Below are 16,464 nucleotides of genomic sequence, written 5' to 3' on the forward strand. Positions count from 1 at the left end.
CTTATATGATAAATAATATGACAGTAACAAAAATGTAAACATTTTTTATTTCAAAAGAGCACATTGGCATCTTTTCAAAACAAGAATATGAACATTAAAAATGTGCAGTTAACAATAACTTCCATCAATGCAGTAGTACAAATTTCTTGCAGATAAAGTCTATAATTTAGCATTCTCAGCTTTACAGTTAAGCTTGGCTGGAGCCAAGCTTTCATTTGACTTTAGAAAAAGTATTGTCCAAGTTCGATGGTTTTTATTTTTAGCTTGCTAGCTAAGCAAACAAGTCATTGCAGGTACTCAGGGCAGGACACACTGAGCTGCTCTGAGCAAAAATAATAACTGTATTATACTCACCACTCTCTTGCTTTATTTCTTTATTCAGACTAACTTCTGTTTTATTTTGAAGGGAAATTATTTTCCTGTGCAGAGTTTCAGTTTCATTTCTGCATCATCCAGACCATAAGCACTCAGGCACACATCCTGTTCAAACTTGACATCCGTCAGTCTAGAAGAGAGAGAAGGAGGTAAGACTGAAAATATTTGTTTTCTTTGTGTTTGCAACTTAAAGTGTGGCACAGGACAAGTAAAGCTTACCTCTGTATAACTGTGTAATTATACACACTGATTATAACCTGGACTGAGGAGGAGTTACTAAGATTAAACCAACAAATCTATCAGGTCATTGATTTAATCCGGTACGTGCCACGTATGTAATTAATAAGAGTTTAAAATGATTCTAAAAGAAACTGGCAACTAGTGCAAAGGTGTTAACACTGGGTGGATGTGGGGAGGGGGGGGGGGGGGGGGGGGGGCAGCGTTAATATAGGTGTGGCACACTATTTCTTTGTCAGTTTGAGAGGACAGGAATTATTGTTCTGTCTTGAAATGTGGCAAACCCTTCCCACACGGGCCAGTGTTTAACACAACGTTTCATTCAGCATGTTTCGATAAATGGAGATATGAGACTAAAAAAAAAATCGGGAGAAATAGAGGAGTAATCTAAAGTAAATTACAAAAGTACAGTTTTATTTTATGCTTTGTGTTATTTAAGACTGGACATTGACACAAGAATTTCAAGTATCTTAGAAAGCAAATTAAAGGAACAATGTCAATATCTCCAGTGTGGTGAAAACAACAGTTTCTACACATGGAAACTGTAACATTTGATGCAGTGAAAAGTAATTGTTACTCTTTAAGTACATACATACATGTGATGACAGCAGCTAGGGGACTAAAAGATGTGTGTTTCTGACAGAATTTCCTTACAACATTTATATTATAGAAAAATTAAGTAATTTCATATTTCTTCTGTTCCATCTGGTTCCAGGATGTAAACTCTTATTTTAATTTTCCAGTAAAACAATTTTATTTTCTTTGTGAAATGTCGTTTTGTGGTGTGTTTTTTTTATATAATTTATTTTGTTGGTATAAATTTCTCATTGACTGTAATAAGCACTGATTCATTAGGATGGGAAAACTGTAACATTAGGTGCATAAATAGAGGTTATCCAGGGGATTAACCAAACTCAGTCTAGTCTACATTTTTAATGCATTTGTGTTTTTCTCTCTGTTTAGATATAAACAGTGAATAAACATCAAAAGTTCACTGAGTATCCTCTGCAGACATTAGCCAACCAGCTGTCCACTATGAACTCACTGCTAACCAGGAGCCAGCAGACATCAATCTGCTCTCAGCTGGGAAGAGTCAAACTACAGCTGCTGTATAAGGCCAGCATCCATGGTTTCACCGGAGCTGCCTTCCACCAGCGATGTGACAACCGCGGCCCCACAGTGTCTGTGGGATATAACACCTCCGGTTACGTGTTTGGAGGCTACACCAAGCAGCCTTTCAGTCAGTCTGGTCAGTACGTGCACGATGACCAGGCCTTTCTCTTCACCTTTAGTGGAGAAAAGATTCTCAAATATCCAGTCACTGGCCCTGGTAATGCAGTGAGAATGGTAGCTAACTCTGGTCCATATTTTGGAGAAGCACTGATTCTTGTCACTGGAAGCCAAGCAGCAGTGACTTGTAATCCAGGAAATTATTACAACTTCAATGCAGCAGAAATGCATGGCAATGACCTGAAACTGACTGAGTGTGAAGTCTATCAAGTGGAAGGTAAGTTTGCGATAAATTGACAAATATTCATGTTATGTTGTGGCAAATCCATAACTTGATATAATGATATATTTCATAATGTGTCTTGATCTGTGCATTCCTACCAGCTGTTGTGCACTAGTATTTGATTCTTGAATCTAATAATTCATTTAATAAAAAAACAAGGCTCTCCCCAGATTATTATTTTTATACTAATATTTAACATATACAGTTATTCATTATTATTATACAGTTATTATTTGTCCTAACTAAGAAAAAACAGCAGTACCCTCCTCCCTCCAATATGGCATGAATGCAGCATTAGGCCTCCCAACACTATGTGGACTCAGAGGTGATTTTGGGGTCTTGTATGATTATCGCTTGTTATCCTTTGCCATGCCTGTTCAATACACTTTAGTGCAACTAAAAATACTACACTTTAGATAGTATTCTTAAACTTTCCTCTGGTGTTCTTAATGTAATATTTCATCTGCATAGGTCAACCCAAAGCACAGGTAATAAAAAGGATTATAGTTGATATCCTAAAATATGGCATATGATATTAATGATACTATGTTGTTTAAATGTGCCTCAACCATCACAAAGAAAAAAAAGCTGTTTAGGTGGATGATATTGTTGTATCAAATTCAACCAGATCATTGTTGTTTTTGCTGTTCAACAGAAACCACAGAGCTTGAGAGGCCATGGAGGAATATAATCTGGGAATCTGAGTAAGTTTGATACACATACAGCTAAATGCTTTACTATAGTACAATACAATATACTATATAAGTTTTGATATAAACTGATTATCTGAAAAAAATAGTACAGCGTTAACAGTGTTATTAACAGTGTTAATTATTTGTTTATAACTTAATTATAAGTTCATTTGTTGTTTCTACAGGAAGAGGAAGGAGCTGATCGACAGTATTAAGAGCTACAAACCCATAGTCGGCTCTGTGTCCCAGGTTCGGGTTCTGCTCATTGGACCAATCGGAGCAGGAAAGTCCAGCTTCTTCAATTCTGTCAACTCTGTATTTAGAGGCCACGTTACGAGCCAGGCCATTGCTGGCTGCTCTACAACCAGCCTCACCACACAGGTTTGTTTCTGTCTCTTGGTGATTTTCTACATGTGACGAATGATTTCAAAATGAAAATACTGCACTGTCCACATTTTGCGGTCTGTTACTTTATCATTTTGTACCCAAAAGTTTCGCAGCTACTCTTTGAAAGATGGGCGAGAAGGAAAACCTCTGCCAATCATCTTGTGTGACACCATGGGATTGGAGGAAAGCACAGGAGCAGGGGCTGATCTAGATGACATCTGCAGTATCCTTAAAGGACATTTGCCAGACTGTTATCAGGTAAAGTTTTTCATTACATCAAGCAGGATACTGAATATATGAGCCACTGATTTGTATTTACTGAACTCAAACCGTCCCTGTCATTCCCTTCAATTGCATGACACAGTTCAACCCCTCTGCTCCGCTCCATTCGGAGGCCCACGGCTATCGTAAGTCTCCAAGGCTCAAGGACAAGGTCCACTGTGTGGCCTATGTCATTGATGCCTGCAAGATTTCCATCATGCCCACAAAGCTGGAGGAGAAGCTGGATGCTATCCGCAGAAAGGTCAACTTAATGGGTCAGTAAAAATGAGTCCCATGTCATTATAATACACAAATTTATTTGTGTTTAGTCTGAATATCAGAATGGGTGTATGCTTTGTGAATCTCAATATAAACCAATAAAAATAGAACAAGAGGTCCCATGGGGTGAACATGTAATTTCAGGCTTTTATAGTGTCTTTCAGTGGATTATATCTTAATTATTTTAAAAACGCTCGCTACTTTAGCCCCAATTGCAAGGCGGAGCTTGGAGTGGGGTTACATGTTAGAAAGAGTTATGTGTATGACAGAAGAAAAGCTTATAAAGTGTCATACAGCAGCAACGCACCAAATGTTCTGAGATTCTGGCTGTGGGTAGATCACGTGATCTTGTTGAAGAGTCGAGTACCTGTCCCTTTGCACTGAGAGGAGCAGGTTCAGGTTTACTGTCACTGATCACAGTATAGAAGAATCCACAGCATTGCTTGTGTCTGGCTCTATCTAATGCAGTTGTTGGGGAAAGTAATTATCATCACTGCCCAATCTTTGCTATGCTGTGGGAATGACAGAGCCAAGGCACAGTATGTTAGCTGTGTACCTTCAAATAATAATGCCTTCCTTATGAGTTGGCTGGCTAATCTGGAGCTAGTTCAGGCAAACAACTCATTTTCAGTTACACTGGCATATGCCATACGCTGCTTGCTGCAAGATTTACCCATCTATTGTACATTCAGTGAACCTTTGTCATAGGTGGAGGTGCATTTAAGCCTTCAATACTCACACTTTGTTTTGCCATTCCCACTTCCAGGCGTTCCTCAGCTGGTCCTGCTCACTAAAACTGATGAAGCCTGCCCTTTGGTGAATGAGGATGTGAGAAACGTTTATAAGAGTGGCTACATTAAGGAGATGGTGAGGATTTTAGGATTTTACACAGAAAAAAGTTCATCTGCATCTTTGAATTTGAAGTTGAGTTTTCATTTATTAGTTTTGGCCTCAGAAGAAAGAAACACATCAATAACATTATGAACCTGCTTTAATTAAAAAAAGAATGAACTACCGTCATTTGAACCTCTTGCGGTTTGTGATCCAGATGCAGGAGGTCAGTGCTCGGCTTGGAGTGCCATTGTCCTGTGTTGTTCCCGTGAAGAACTACAGCGAGGAGCTGGAGTTGGACATGAACTGCGACATCCTGCTGCTCAGCGCCATCATCCAAATGCTTCGCTTCGCTGATAATTTCTTTGATGAGATCAGTGACCGATTCAGCAACACTGAGAGTAAAGAATAGGAAGTATTTGTGCAGTAGAAACAATAACCTGAGCAACTGGAATGAAACATCCCTCACACTGATCCAATCATTTACTAACAGTTGATCCTACCCAGTTTGATTTTGTACCTCAGCTGCAAAATGTCCAATTTTCTTTGTTATTTGGATGTAAATTCTGTGTATCAGTAGAAAGTTGTTACAGTATAAATGTTTTCATCTTTACATTATCAGTATAAAGACTGCAATTTATTGCCATTCATACATTATAAGTTTTATTATATTGCTGGCTTATGTAGTGGGACATTTCAAGTTAGCCGGTTTGGTCAACTGACACATTATCTGATATTTCTGTTATCATAAATATGAACATTTATTCTTTACTGTGTTAAGACATTTTTAACTTTTGCATCTTCATCTTTTTGCTCTTTCTTGTGTTTGAGGCTGCAGTCACAGTCAGAGGGGCAATTTATCAGAGCTCATCTGCTTCACCTCCTCAAGCCTGATTTTCATGCCAAGCGAAGAGTGATGATATTTGGACTTCTGTGGCTTAGACTTTGTTTCAGCCCTCCTTGCAAGTTAAGAATTTGTATTCATGCATACAAATGACTAATTTGTGCACAAAACTAATCTCTCTCTCTTTTTCTCTCTTAAGATTTCTAGTAATGCGCTTTATCCGCTGCAGCATTTGATGTATTTTTTCTTGTCAGGAAAACTTCCCAGTTTGTTGAGCTGGCAGATAAACTCATGTTTATTGTTATGTTGCATGCTATGTTGCCGTGGAGTATTTTTGGAAAGTTAAAACATTTTAAATGTATTTGTTTAAAAGAGAAAATACATTTCTGAATTCCTGTTCAAAACCCTTATTGTCCGTAAAATGAATATTTCCAGTTAATATTTCTTCAGTATAAATATTTGTAACACAGATATGACAGACGTGACAGATTGTGAGATGAACGATGCGTGATGGTGAAGAAGGAAAACGTCCCTCTCATTCAACGATATTCAGCCAATCAGATGGCTGAATATAAAACTAAATTTAAACTGAAGGCATATCATTGTAGGTAATGAAGTGGTCCAAATCTTGATTTATAATTTATGATTTATGATATGATCTTGATTTTAAAACAAATAACCTATGGACTGCACACGTTACATTTAATATACTGTACATTCTTTTCCTATAATATCCGGGTGACAGAGAAACGAAAGTTAAAATTTATCGACCTTATCAAGGCACCTGAACTGTAGCCTATCTCTAACTTCCAGTGATCCTTCAAAATAAAACAACTATTCAGCCATTCAACTATTCAAGGGGGAAGATGAGTAGTACAAGTACAATGAAGTAAGGACACTCCTGAATGAGTGAATAAAAAGGTCAGGCTCAGGTAAGATGAAGGCCTGCAAAATCAGTCAATCAAGTTCAATAAATTGCTTCATGAACAAGACGGGTAACAATTAGTTCTTGTATAAGGTTTAAGAGTCTTGTCATCATGTTAAACCCCCATGCCTACAAATGTCACTTCTTTAGATTTAATTTAACTCATTTATTCTGAAGGCAGTATCCTTGTACCGGTCTTGTTCAGAAAAGTCAGTGTCTGTTGCATCAAGTAACAATAGCCAACACACAGTGCTCATCCTCATCCACCTGGAAAGTGATTAGGCTTCTTTTGCCTGAACTTTTTTAATTGAAGAGGTAAAATGATCATTTTTAATACTTAAAATGTTGAGAAGTAGTTCCTGTTAGTTATAGGACTGATATGTCGATTGGAAAAGCTAATGTTTAATTTAAATGTTGTATGACTGGGTCTGTGTCTATGACTGATGGCTATTTGGCAGTCAAGCTTTACTTTTGCATTCTTTTTTATTAAAAATAATTTTATTTTTTGCTTAATGCGGGTGCAAAACACATTATAAGTACTAATGATTATGGCCTGAGGAGCTGAGTCTCTCCTCTTAGTGCCAGCAGAACATGAATGTGTTGAATATAGAAGACTAGATGTGACAAAATTAATACCAATAATCCCTTACTACAACTATGATTTATATAAATCAATAAAAACAGATCTCAGTGAGTAAAATGTTATAACAGTGTTTGACTCATTTCGAAAAAACAAACAATAAGGTTCCCACTCAGAACTAATGTAATCACTGCTAACAAGGTTCTGCAGTTCATACTAATTCTTATGTACAGAACATACTGTATCTCAAATGACTGGCCACACATATCACGGTTTTCCAGTGAAACCTACATTTGTAAAACAGTAGAATGCTAAAATAGTAGCTTTACTACTTTACTGAGGTTGATGAAGCCTGGAACATTTATATCAAGGAAATGGTGAGATAAATTTTAAATTTACCTTTTAGGTGTTTATTCTGAAAAAAAAAAAAGATTTAAATGAGTTTTGGATTCTAAGGTTTGGCCTTGATGGAAGGATATCAGCTATGGTGTAGCAAGAATCTATCTGAATTTCATTTAGTTTATGTGTCTTATTCAATTTTCCTGTTGTATTTTTTTTTTAAATTTCACTAGCAGTGTTGTCTCAGTTAAGCACTACTTCAACAGTAATGACTCAGTTACAAATATCAAGTTAGTTTGTAATGGTTTGTCATAACCTACACAAATATAAAAAAATACCACAATCAGTCTTCCTGCTGTGGCCAAAACCAAAGGAAAAAGATGAGGTTGTACTCAAGTTAAAGCAGGTGTACTTAAGTTATGGCGTCAAAAACAGCATAAACTACCATCACCTGAATCTTGTGCGGTCTGTGTTCTGTCATCCAGATGCAGCAAGTCAGCACTCGATGTCCTGTGTTGTTCCTGTGAAGAACTACAGCGAGGAGTTGGACATGAACTGCGACATTGTGCTGCTCACTGCCATCATTCAGATGCTTCGTTTCGCTGATAATTACTTTGATGACTTCAGCGACTGATTCAGGAAAGCTGAAACTTAAGAACAGTTAGAAATAACAGCACATGTAAGTATTTTATAATGAAACAGTCCCTCCAGTCCCTCCAGTATATAATGGCGCTGCAAGTTTCTGTTCATGCTCTTACTCAGCATTTTCCTTTTAACTTAACTGGTATACCAGAGAACACCAGAACACCAGAGAAGAAGAGCCCATTCAAGCCAGCAAAGGTGGGCTGAAGCCTTGAACCTGGAATCAGATCAGAATTAAATCACGTAGTGAAATTGCCACATACCTTTCAATTATATCTGCCTTTGCCTTCCACGTTACTCCATGGCTGTAGAAATTTTATACAACTACCAATCAAAATGAATCACATTTAATGTAAATGTAGCATATTATGTACGTTTAGTCTGAATCTGAATTCCTTTTTATATCCTTTTATTAATCCTAAAATGAGAAATTCCATTTAGTATTCTGATGTTCAATAAAAGTGTGTGAATGAACAGAAGAACTGAAATTTATTAATGCAGGTCAGACAGTTACTGTACAGCAAACAGTGTTGGAGTCACGCCAGCTGAGGAGATGTGCCTCCCTATGTAACAGGACCGTGGTATTACAGTAAACTGTAAACTACACACACATCACATCTCTAACCCGACTCGCCGCCTGCTGATCATTGAAATTAACTGTGAATGTGACTGAATTATATAAATTGGCAGCTGTCCTCTCAGCAACAAAAATCATCAGTTAAAAAATAATTATGCTCTGTGCATAACTTTAAAACAAACAACCACACATCTTGAAATAGTGTTTAAAATATCGATGCTGTGTTAGTGCACATAAAAGACGGGGAGCTCCTTCCAACTTGGCCACAGTTTACATGACACTGGTTGTACGACATTGTAACGGCCACAAGGAGGGGGGAATGTCCTGGAAATACAAAACACACCTGGAATTCAATGATATTAAGCCAGTCAGCTTCCTTTTTCTCCCTTTTCATGATACTGGTGCATTTCCTCCAGCAGAGCTGCTCAGTGACCACCAGCAAGAGGATGGCAGTTGTACTGGGAAAGCTCCTGGTGGAAATGTGCGTGACAGGACATTACTGAAAATGATAATCAGCAGATTTTTCTGTGTGAAGCTGATTCAGGTAATTGCGAGCACAGAGGAAGACTGCTGGGGATGGAGCCCTAGGGAGAATCTTATGGCACAGCCGATGCTCTCCGACATTTCAGTCAGACGGCTTTCCTCTCATCAGCCGACGGCTTCAGTCATTAACAGAAAAGGCAGCCACGTGAAGAACAAACCATTTCAACTTCAACCACTTGAGTTACAGTGGAGAATGCACATGTACATACACACATCCAAAAACACACTCACAGACACAGACTCTCCCACACAAAAAAATACACATGGGCTTGGTCAGAGTCCAAAGGCTGATTTCAGTGACAAGAGGAGTAGGGAATAAAGGAGGACTGTTGGTACCGACACTGCAGTTTTGTGCCTGAAAAAACAGCAATAACAAGCATTCTTGTTACAGAATTTTGTTTTTGTTGTAAAAAATATTCTTTTTAACATGACAAAGGAAAAAGAACATGTTGGCACAGCTGTGCAAATGGCCTTAGAACTGCTTGTCAATGGTGGAGGAACATTTCTAGGGATGAGTTGTGCTATGTAACAGATACTTCAGAGCCTACACTGTATCACAAAGGTAGAATTACCTAATTCAGTGTGCTGACTCCGTTATCTACAGTTAATTCTGATGACAGGTGAGAAGTGGTTAAGACTTCCAATACTTTCTGTGCAAAGTGTTATATAACACAAACAGAATCAGTATTTCCCTGTTTTCTGTGACTGTTATCTGGTTTTGTGGAAGCCACGTGTCACTCAGTTAAGAATGAACGGAAGAAAATGGCTTCTGGTGAAATGGAACATAAATCCCACTGTAATGGCTGTTGGTGCAACATAAAATGAATGAAATGAAACAATTGAAACCTGAAAATATACAACCAAGGTCAATCCGCATCTTCAATATGTTTTCAAGCTATTTTGGAGACTTCATATTATCACCACTACCTCACTGAAAATGTGTGGAATTCTGTTATACGAACTCCAACTCCATCAGCAAAAGTATATAAAGGTCAAAACATACTCAGAAAATGAAGAGTGCTCATCTCTGCTGTCATTTCAGCCAGCCAAAAAAAAATGATGGCTGCGAGTTAGACATCTGCAGATGGTGACACACATAAAAAAAGCAATAATAAAAATGCAAATTACAGGCAGGAGCTGGATAAAATTTATAAATTTAAAAAAAAATTGAAATCAGTTAAATTTTGATTGAAATTACAACCATGACTAGAAAAAAAGCAGGGAGCAATAAAATTGCTGGACGTTGTCACTTGGGCTTTTCAGTATTTGGACTCGACCACATCGATCACACATGGTGACATCTAGTGAGATGACATTCAAATTCCAAACAGTAGAAAAAAAAATTAACAAAGAACTTTTCTTTACGTTTTTCTTTTTCTTCTCTTAAAGAACTGTACAAGATTATTAAAAAAAACAATAATTAGTTATACATATTTATATGACAACATTGTTTACGTTATATTACTATAAAGAAATACAACTTTTGTGTTGTTTAAGACTGGATGCAGTATTCCTTTTTCAGAGTGCTGTGGCTTTGCTGCGCTGAAGATGGTTCATGTAGATTTTTCTTTGTTTAAGCAGTAAATTTTTTTATATCTATGTAATGTAGCTGTATCACTGTCATTGAAAATATTGTGCAAATTACAAGACTAAATGAGGGTTTAATTTTCAGCTACCTAAAAACATCATTTCACTCAGATAAAATGACAATAAATGTGCAGTAGCAATGGCTGTCCACAAGGTGGAGCTAAATTATTGACCTACATGAGGGATGCCACTGTTTAGATTAATTCAGCTTTCTTACAGTGAGTCTGGAAATCCACCTCAACAAAACAGTGCCAGCAATGACCCCTGACCCTTTAAATCAACTTCAAGCCTCACTGATGCTCACCTGTATCATCACCTGTGAAGCAGAGAAGGTCAACAGACACGTTTTAGTTCACTCAAACATAAACGCTGAGAGAAAGACAGGCGGCTAGTCCCGTCCCCTGCCTGTCTCTTTTTCATCTTTTCAGCTATTTGCAGTCAAAGAAGCTGGTGAGCTCCACTTTGCCACCAGTTGTAAAAGGAATACTGCATTTCTCTGTTGCTCGTTTCTTCAACTTTTGTTTCTCAGCTCTAGTGTGCATCCTGAAGGGGACAGGGGGGCTGGAGATGGGGGGGTCATCTAGGCAGGGCCTTCCTTTGGAGAGGACGGAGTATGGGATGTGGAGCTGGAGGACGAGGAAGCAGAACTCTTCAGGGAGCCCAGAGTCTTGCTGAACCAAGAGTTCTTGGCCGCCTGGATCTCGTTCATCAGGACTCCCCGCTGGTGCTCGAGCTCCTGCAGAGTGGCAAGATGAGGAGAGAGGAGTCAGCAGGAGGAGCGAAGAGCAGGAAAGAACTTTGGATCAAATTTTGCCAGCTTAAATTCTCCCTTGTAAGTTCATCTAACACACTGCCCTGACTGTGTATTTTAACACCATCCAGTTACTTAGCGCATCTCCAGTCACACATCGGCACTTTGTACCAACTGACTATTCAAATGAACAACAGACTTTTCAGTGGAGCTATGTATTCTAGTAGACTGGATGGACTTTCTTCTCAGAGTGTGTATCCTAGTGTAAGTGTCACATCCATGGGTACATACACTTCTTTGTGTGTGTTCAGATACTTTTGCATTATGTTTTCATGGTTATGAAGTTGATATTTTTGGTTTTTAGTGAAATGTCCTTGTACCTACTTTTGTTATAAGCACACTGAGAATATACGTAACCAAGCTATAGTAATAGGCTAATAAAGTACTGAATATGCAGTAAACCTAGTGATGTTAATAACACTAAATAAAATTATCTACAGTTATTTCTTTATGAAGTAGATGCTCCTGACAGCTTTGGTTATACCCATTTCCTTAAGAATATTCAGATTTGGTACATAAGTAATAATTATTGTTACTGCTGTTATTGGTATCACAGGCCGTCACTGATGCTGCTGACCTGGATGCGGCATTTGGCCTCCACCAGTTGCAGTTTAGTCTGGGCCAGCTCCAGCTCCAGCTGCCTCAGCTGCTCCTTCAGCCCGTCCTTCTCCTCGTCCAGGGGCTCGGTGGATGCCTTGTCCCTGCCGGGGGGCGATGCCTGAAGGGTACCCAGGGTGCTGAACAGGTCCCTACAGTGCTCACAGCCCATTACTTTACTCTAGACAGGCACACAAACACACATATGTTGGCAGAGATTGGTAAACATACTGTCTACTGTATAGACATGTGAGTACAGGTAAAAACACATATTCTTGTGCAAGAACACTCCCTATGTTTCAAATAAAACTTGTGCTAAAGCCGAGGAGCATATCTGGTCTGGCTGAACACATTAAATGCATGGGCACCATATTCTGGGTTGTTGTTTTTTTATTTAGTGTTCATTCAGTGCTTCATCTTCATAAAAGCATTGTGACCTTGTGGGCAAAACACTGAACAGATTGTGTGATCCATCTTCTCCTTTGATTTTGACTTTTGCCTGGTGGCCAGGACTTCACAAGCAGAAACAGTTTTTTTCTTTACAAGTTATTCCTGCATTGTACACACTGCTCAAGGGGAAGGTTAATTTTTACAGTTCACCCATTTCATCGTACTAAATGTACAGGTCCACAGGCCATCAACAACCCATCAATCTTTGTTGAGTTAAAAATAAAAAAAGCAAGACACAGTTCGGCCATAGCTAACAATCTACAGAACAACTGAAGTGGTTACATTATACATTTACCATTTCTCTGAATTACGTTTCTTTTCCTTTGCTCTTAGCTTCTTTAGCTCTACTCTGCTTTCTCATAACAATGTACACTGACATGACACTGATATTTCTCTCCTAAATGGTCCCATCCTGTGTTATGTCCCACAACAACATCCTGTTTCAATATGATGTGTTGCAACACATCATATTAAGGGGGAAATCAGAATGTCCTGATCTTTATCCAGGTCTGCGGTGGTACTCTACCACACCCAGAGAGCAACAACAGAGCATGTGTTTGACAAGGGCTAAACGAGTTGTGTAGGATTATTTGTGCAATCAGGTTCTCTATGGGTGTGATGATGTGCCAACGTGGGCTCGTCTGACTGCCAGAGGTAGACTCAAAGTCAGAACGGTGCTGAAAAATCCTTCATTCTGTGATGCAACACATTGTGGCTTTAGTTAGTTTTCAAAGTCTGCAAATTTGTACTTGCTGTCTTCTATAGTAGCTACACATTAACAGTGTGATCTCACCCTGACGATGTCCAGCTCTTCTTTTGTTGCTGCCTGTTGTTTTTCTAGCCTGGTGCTCAGCTGGGAGCAGATCTGAAACACAGAGAGGAAGTTGGGTTATATAAGAGATGGCAGGTTTGAACTACAAGATGAGAGATACGCTGAAGATTTTTTTTAACCCGTGTTTCTCCAGGAGAAAAAGAAAAAAAAAATCTTTTCACACTCACATAGCTCCACACATTCAAGGAGAGCAATCTGAGCTCTATGTAGCTTAGTATTTCTTTGTACAGTCAAAGTGCAGTTACTTTATGCAGCAGTGAAAGATGTTGCATAAACAATACAAATAGAATTAAAACAATAATACATGCGTTGGATACTGCTGAGAAGTGGATATGAATAGTGACACTGATACACTGATACTTTTATTAAGAGTAAAAAAAAAGTTACTGCTAATAATATTAGCTTTATTTCCAGTGTTTTATAAAAACATTTTTGCAGTTAACTGTTTCGTCAAAAACTATAGCCTGATGCACTAACTGTAAATGAGCAAATGAGTGTTGATCTCATTTAGTTTTCCATTTTAAATGCAGCAGATGGAGTTAGGTTAAGTGTCAAACCTGTTTGTATTCAGCTATGATCGCTGTGGTTTTCTTGATCTCCAACTCTGCTTTCTCCAGCTCCCTCCTGAACACTTCCTTCAGCTGGGAGGGACAGAGCAACGTGACAAAAACATTAAATAGTACTTTAATGAGGGGAATGAGCTGACAGTACAGAACTCTATCACATAATGTTTATACATGTGCAAATGTCAGGCACCGGTAAGAACAAACACACATCTACTGTGCAGACGAAGTGTGGTTAAATACTGCACTGCATCATAGTTAAATATAAGTTTTAAAGATGCGATGAGTAAGATTTCCCCTGCTTCAAATGGTTAAAAAAACAAAAAAAACAAAAAACAAGCCACAATTGGTCCTTGAGAGCTTAATTGAGCTGTTGATCAATACTAATTACAAAACAGTATCATTTAGAATAATCATATCTGGGCTATTTTCTGTGCAGCTCTATTGACTTTTGGATGTAATTACACAGCATGCTTGTTCTGTAGTGACCATGCGACTTATAATGATTATAAGCCTGTTGCTGATGTCGTATTTTCTTTGGTCATCGACAGAAGCTGATTAAAGTCATTAATCACTAATTGTGCATTTCAGTGAAAGTTTAAGTAAATACAACCAAACAGTGAAGCCATTAAGCCAGCCTCAAAGGAGATATATATACTCTGTTGCCTTGTGAAAATTTAGACAAATTTCTGTTTTTTTTAAAAATTACATATAGAGTGCCATAACAAAGCTTTGACGGCAAAGATCATTAAAGCAAATGACCAATGAGGCCTGTAACTTGTTAAGGCTGAGTTTAACAAGCTTAATAAGATGAAGGTAAACAAAGGGCAGATGTTACCTGAGCCGTCTCCTCCTCCTGTCGTCTCTTTTCCTCCTCAGTCTCCACTAAACGTTGCTTAGTGCTCAGCAGCTCTTTGTTCAAAACATCGGCTTTGTCTTCTGCCTGAACACACGTACACACACACAAACACACAAAGATTTCAAAGAGCATGTGCATTTGGAGCATATTAAGCCTCTCATTGTGCTCTATGTGTAATACAACTAGTGTTGGCAGTTGAGAGCCAACACTACATGTCAACACAACCTTACTAAAATCCAACAAATTATTACATCCTGTTCGGGCCTCAGTCTCCTGAAAATGTCCTCTGGAGGTGCTGAGTTACCTGGTCAAGGTCGTTCCGAAGGGCGATCTTACTGGTGACCAGTTCATGGGCCAAGTCATCATTCTCCTGTTCTAGTCGCATACTGGCCTCTTGAAGACGACGGTTCTCCCTCTGCACAGACACAAACACACACACACAAATGCAGAACCCATTAGTGTGTCTGCCTTTCTGCAGACACTAATAGGAAACAGCAGGCCTCTGTTCTAAGTGTTTTTTTCTTAGATAAATCTTTCAGAGTTTAATGTTCTGTATCATTTATGTAATGTAGATGAACCCCACCCCTGGCTTCAAGGTGAAGATGCTGACTATAAACCACCCTTGTCTTCAAGTCCAGCCAGAGCCCTTAATTCACCTCACTTCCCTCATTCCCTGTCATCTCTCTACTGATGGTATCTAATAGAGAACAATAAATGACAGCTTTTCCTGATTCTACTGATGAGACAAAGGTAGCAGTCCCAGTTCTGTTTCAAAACCAGACCCCCCCCCCCCCACACACATTCTTGTCTTACTCTAGTTGTGAGGACACTCGTTACCTAGTCCCTTACCCTAATCCTAATCTTAACCATCACAACTAAATGTTTAAACACAACCCTAACCCCAAAACCAAATCTTAACTGTCAAACAGCCCTTTAAAGTTGTGAAGACAGCCAAAATGTCCTCAAAAATATGGTTTTAAAAAATAAATAAATATACATATATATTCCACACAACCATAGAAAGATACACACGCACTCACACACCATTTTTAAGTCCCCATTGCAGACAGTTAGTGGAGTCTCATGACTGCTGGTCTGCCTGTAAACAGTCTCACATGACAACCATTCCTGAATGGGACAAAACAGTTGTCATAGCTGCTAGCAGTCACCTGACTGTGATATTCTGTCACTTTTACAAAGATGACCTCATCTACTCCTAATTAACCACACACACATACACACACATATACACACAGAAATACGTACGCAAAAATTGTATAAATAAACTGTGTAATTGATCTGAACTGCTACATCACATTTCATAAATATAAATCAGCACAGTATGATGCAAAATATAAATGCACCTGAATATCTGCACAGATAAACATGTTTAATCACACGCTGTGCTCAGAGTTCACACCTCTGTACAAAAAGGAGTTCTCACCTCTTGGTTTCATATCAGCAGATCTAAACATATGTTAAAACTTTAAAAAAAAACTAACAGTTCCCAGCAAGCAGACACAGCTCTATCACTCTGATGCATTATGTCATGTATCATACCAAGAGGTACCAGCAGGATAAAGGGAAAAAAACAGATAAAACAGTTTTTAAAAAGCAGATAAAACCAGTTTTACCTGGAAAGAGCCCTCCTGCCGCTCCTTAGATTCAATTAATCACTTCCTGTGTGCAGCGAAGTAATTTGGGCTCACAGAAGAAAGACCTACATTGTCTCAGTTAGTG

General features: G+C 38.6%; 2 protein-coding genes across 5 annotated transcripts in view; one reads left to right on the plus strand and one right to left on the minus strand.

The window, feature by feature from the left end:
• Nucleotides 1–16,464, minus strand: part of rabgap1l (RAB GTPase activating protein 1-like) — a 124,907-nt gene that overhangs the window by 5,947 nt on the left and 102,496 nt on the right. For 2 of the 4 annotated variants that reach the window (XM_041040682.1, XM_041040684.1), the window contains 6 exons: nt 15,029–15,139; nt 14,704–14,808; nt 13,860–13,943; nt 13,264–13,335; nt 12,001–12,201; nt 8,372–11,348 (listed from right to left, as the gene is read on the minus strand). In XM_041040682.1, the coding sequence (XP_040896616.1) occupies nt 11,193–11,348; nt 12,001–12,201; nt 13,264–13,335; nt 13,860–13,943; nt 14,704–14,808; nt 15,029–15,139 (729 nt within the window). In that variant the 3' untranslated portion in view covers nt 8,372–11,192. Of the gene's footprint in view, nt 1–8,371; nt 11,349–12,000; nt 12,202–13,263; nt 13,336–13,859; nt 13,944–14,703; nt 14,809–15,028; nt 15,140–15,768; nt 16,314–16,464 lie in introns of those variants that run through there. The other 2 variants (XM_041040685.1, XR_005894205.1) reach the window with 2 other exon arrangements.
• Nucleotides 323–6,885, plus strand: LOC121183551 (interferon-induced protein 44-like). Its single transcript, XM_041040686.1, has 8 exons — nt 323–524; nt 1,576–2,119; nt 2,781–2,829; nt 3,003–3,198; nt 3,310–3,462; nt 3,569–3,740; nt 4,511–4,611; nt 4,793–6,885. The coding sequence occupies exons 2-8, from the start codon at nt 1,648–1,650 to the stop codon at nt 4,985–4,987; spliced, it is 1,338 nt and encodes a 445-aa protein (XP_040896620.1). The 5' UTR covers nt 323–524; nt 1,576–1,647; the 3' UTR covers nt 4,988–6,885.

Source organism: Toxotes jaculatrix, chromosome 6 (assembly GCF_017976425.1).
Source record: "Toxotes jaculatrix isolate fToxJac2 chromosome 6, fToxJac2.pri, whole genome shotgun sequence".
NCBI classification, from domain to species: domain Eukaryota; kingdom Metazoa; phylum Chordata; class Actinopteri; family Toxotidae; genus Toxotes; species Toxotes jaculatrix.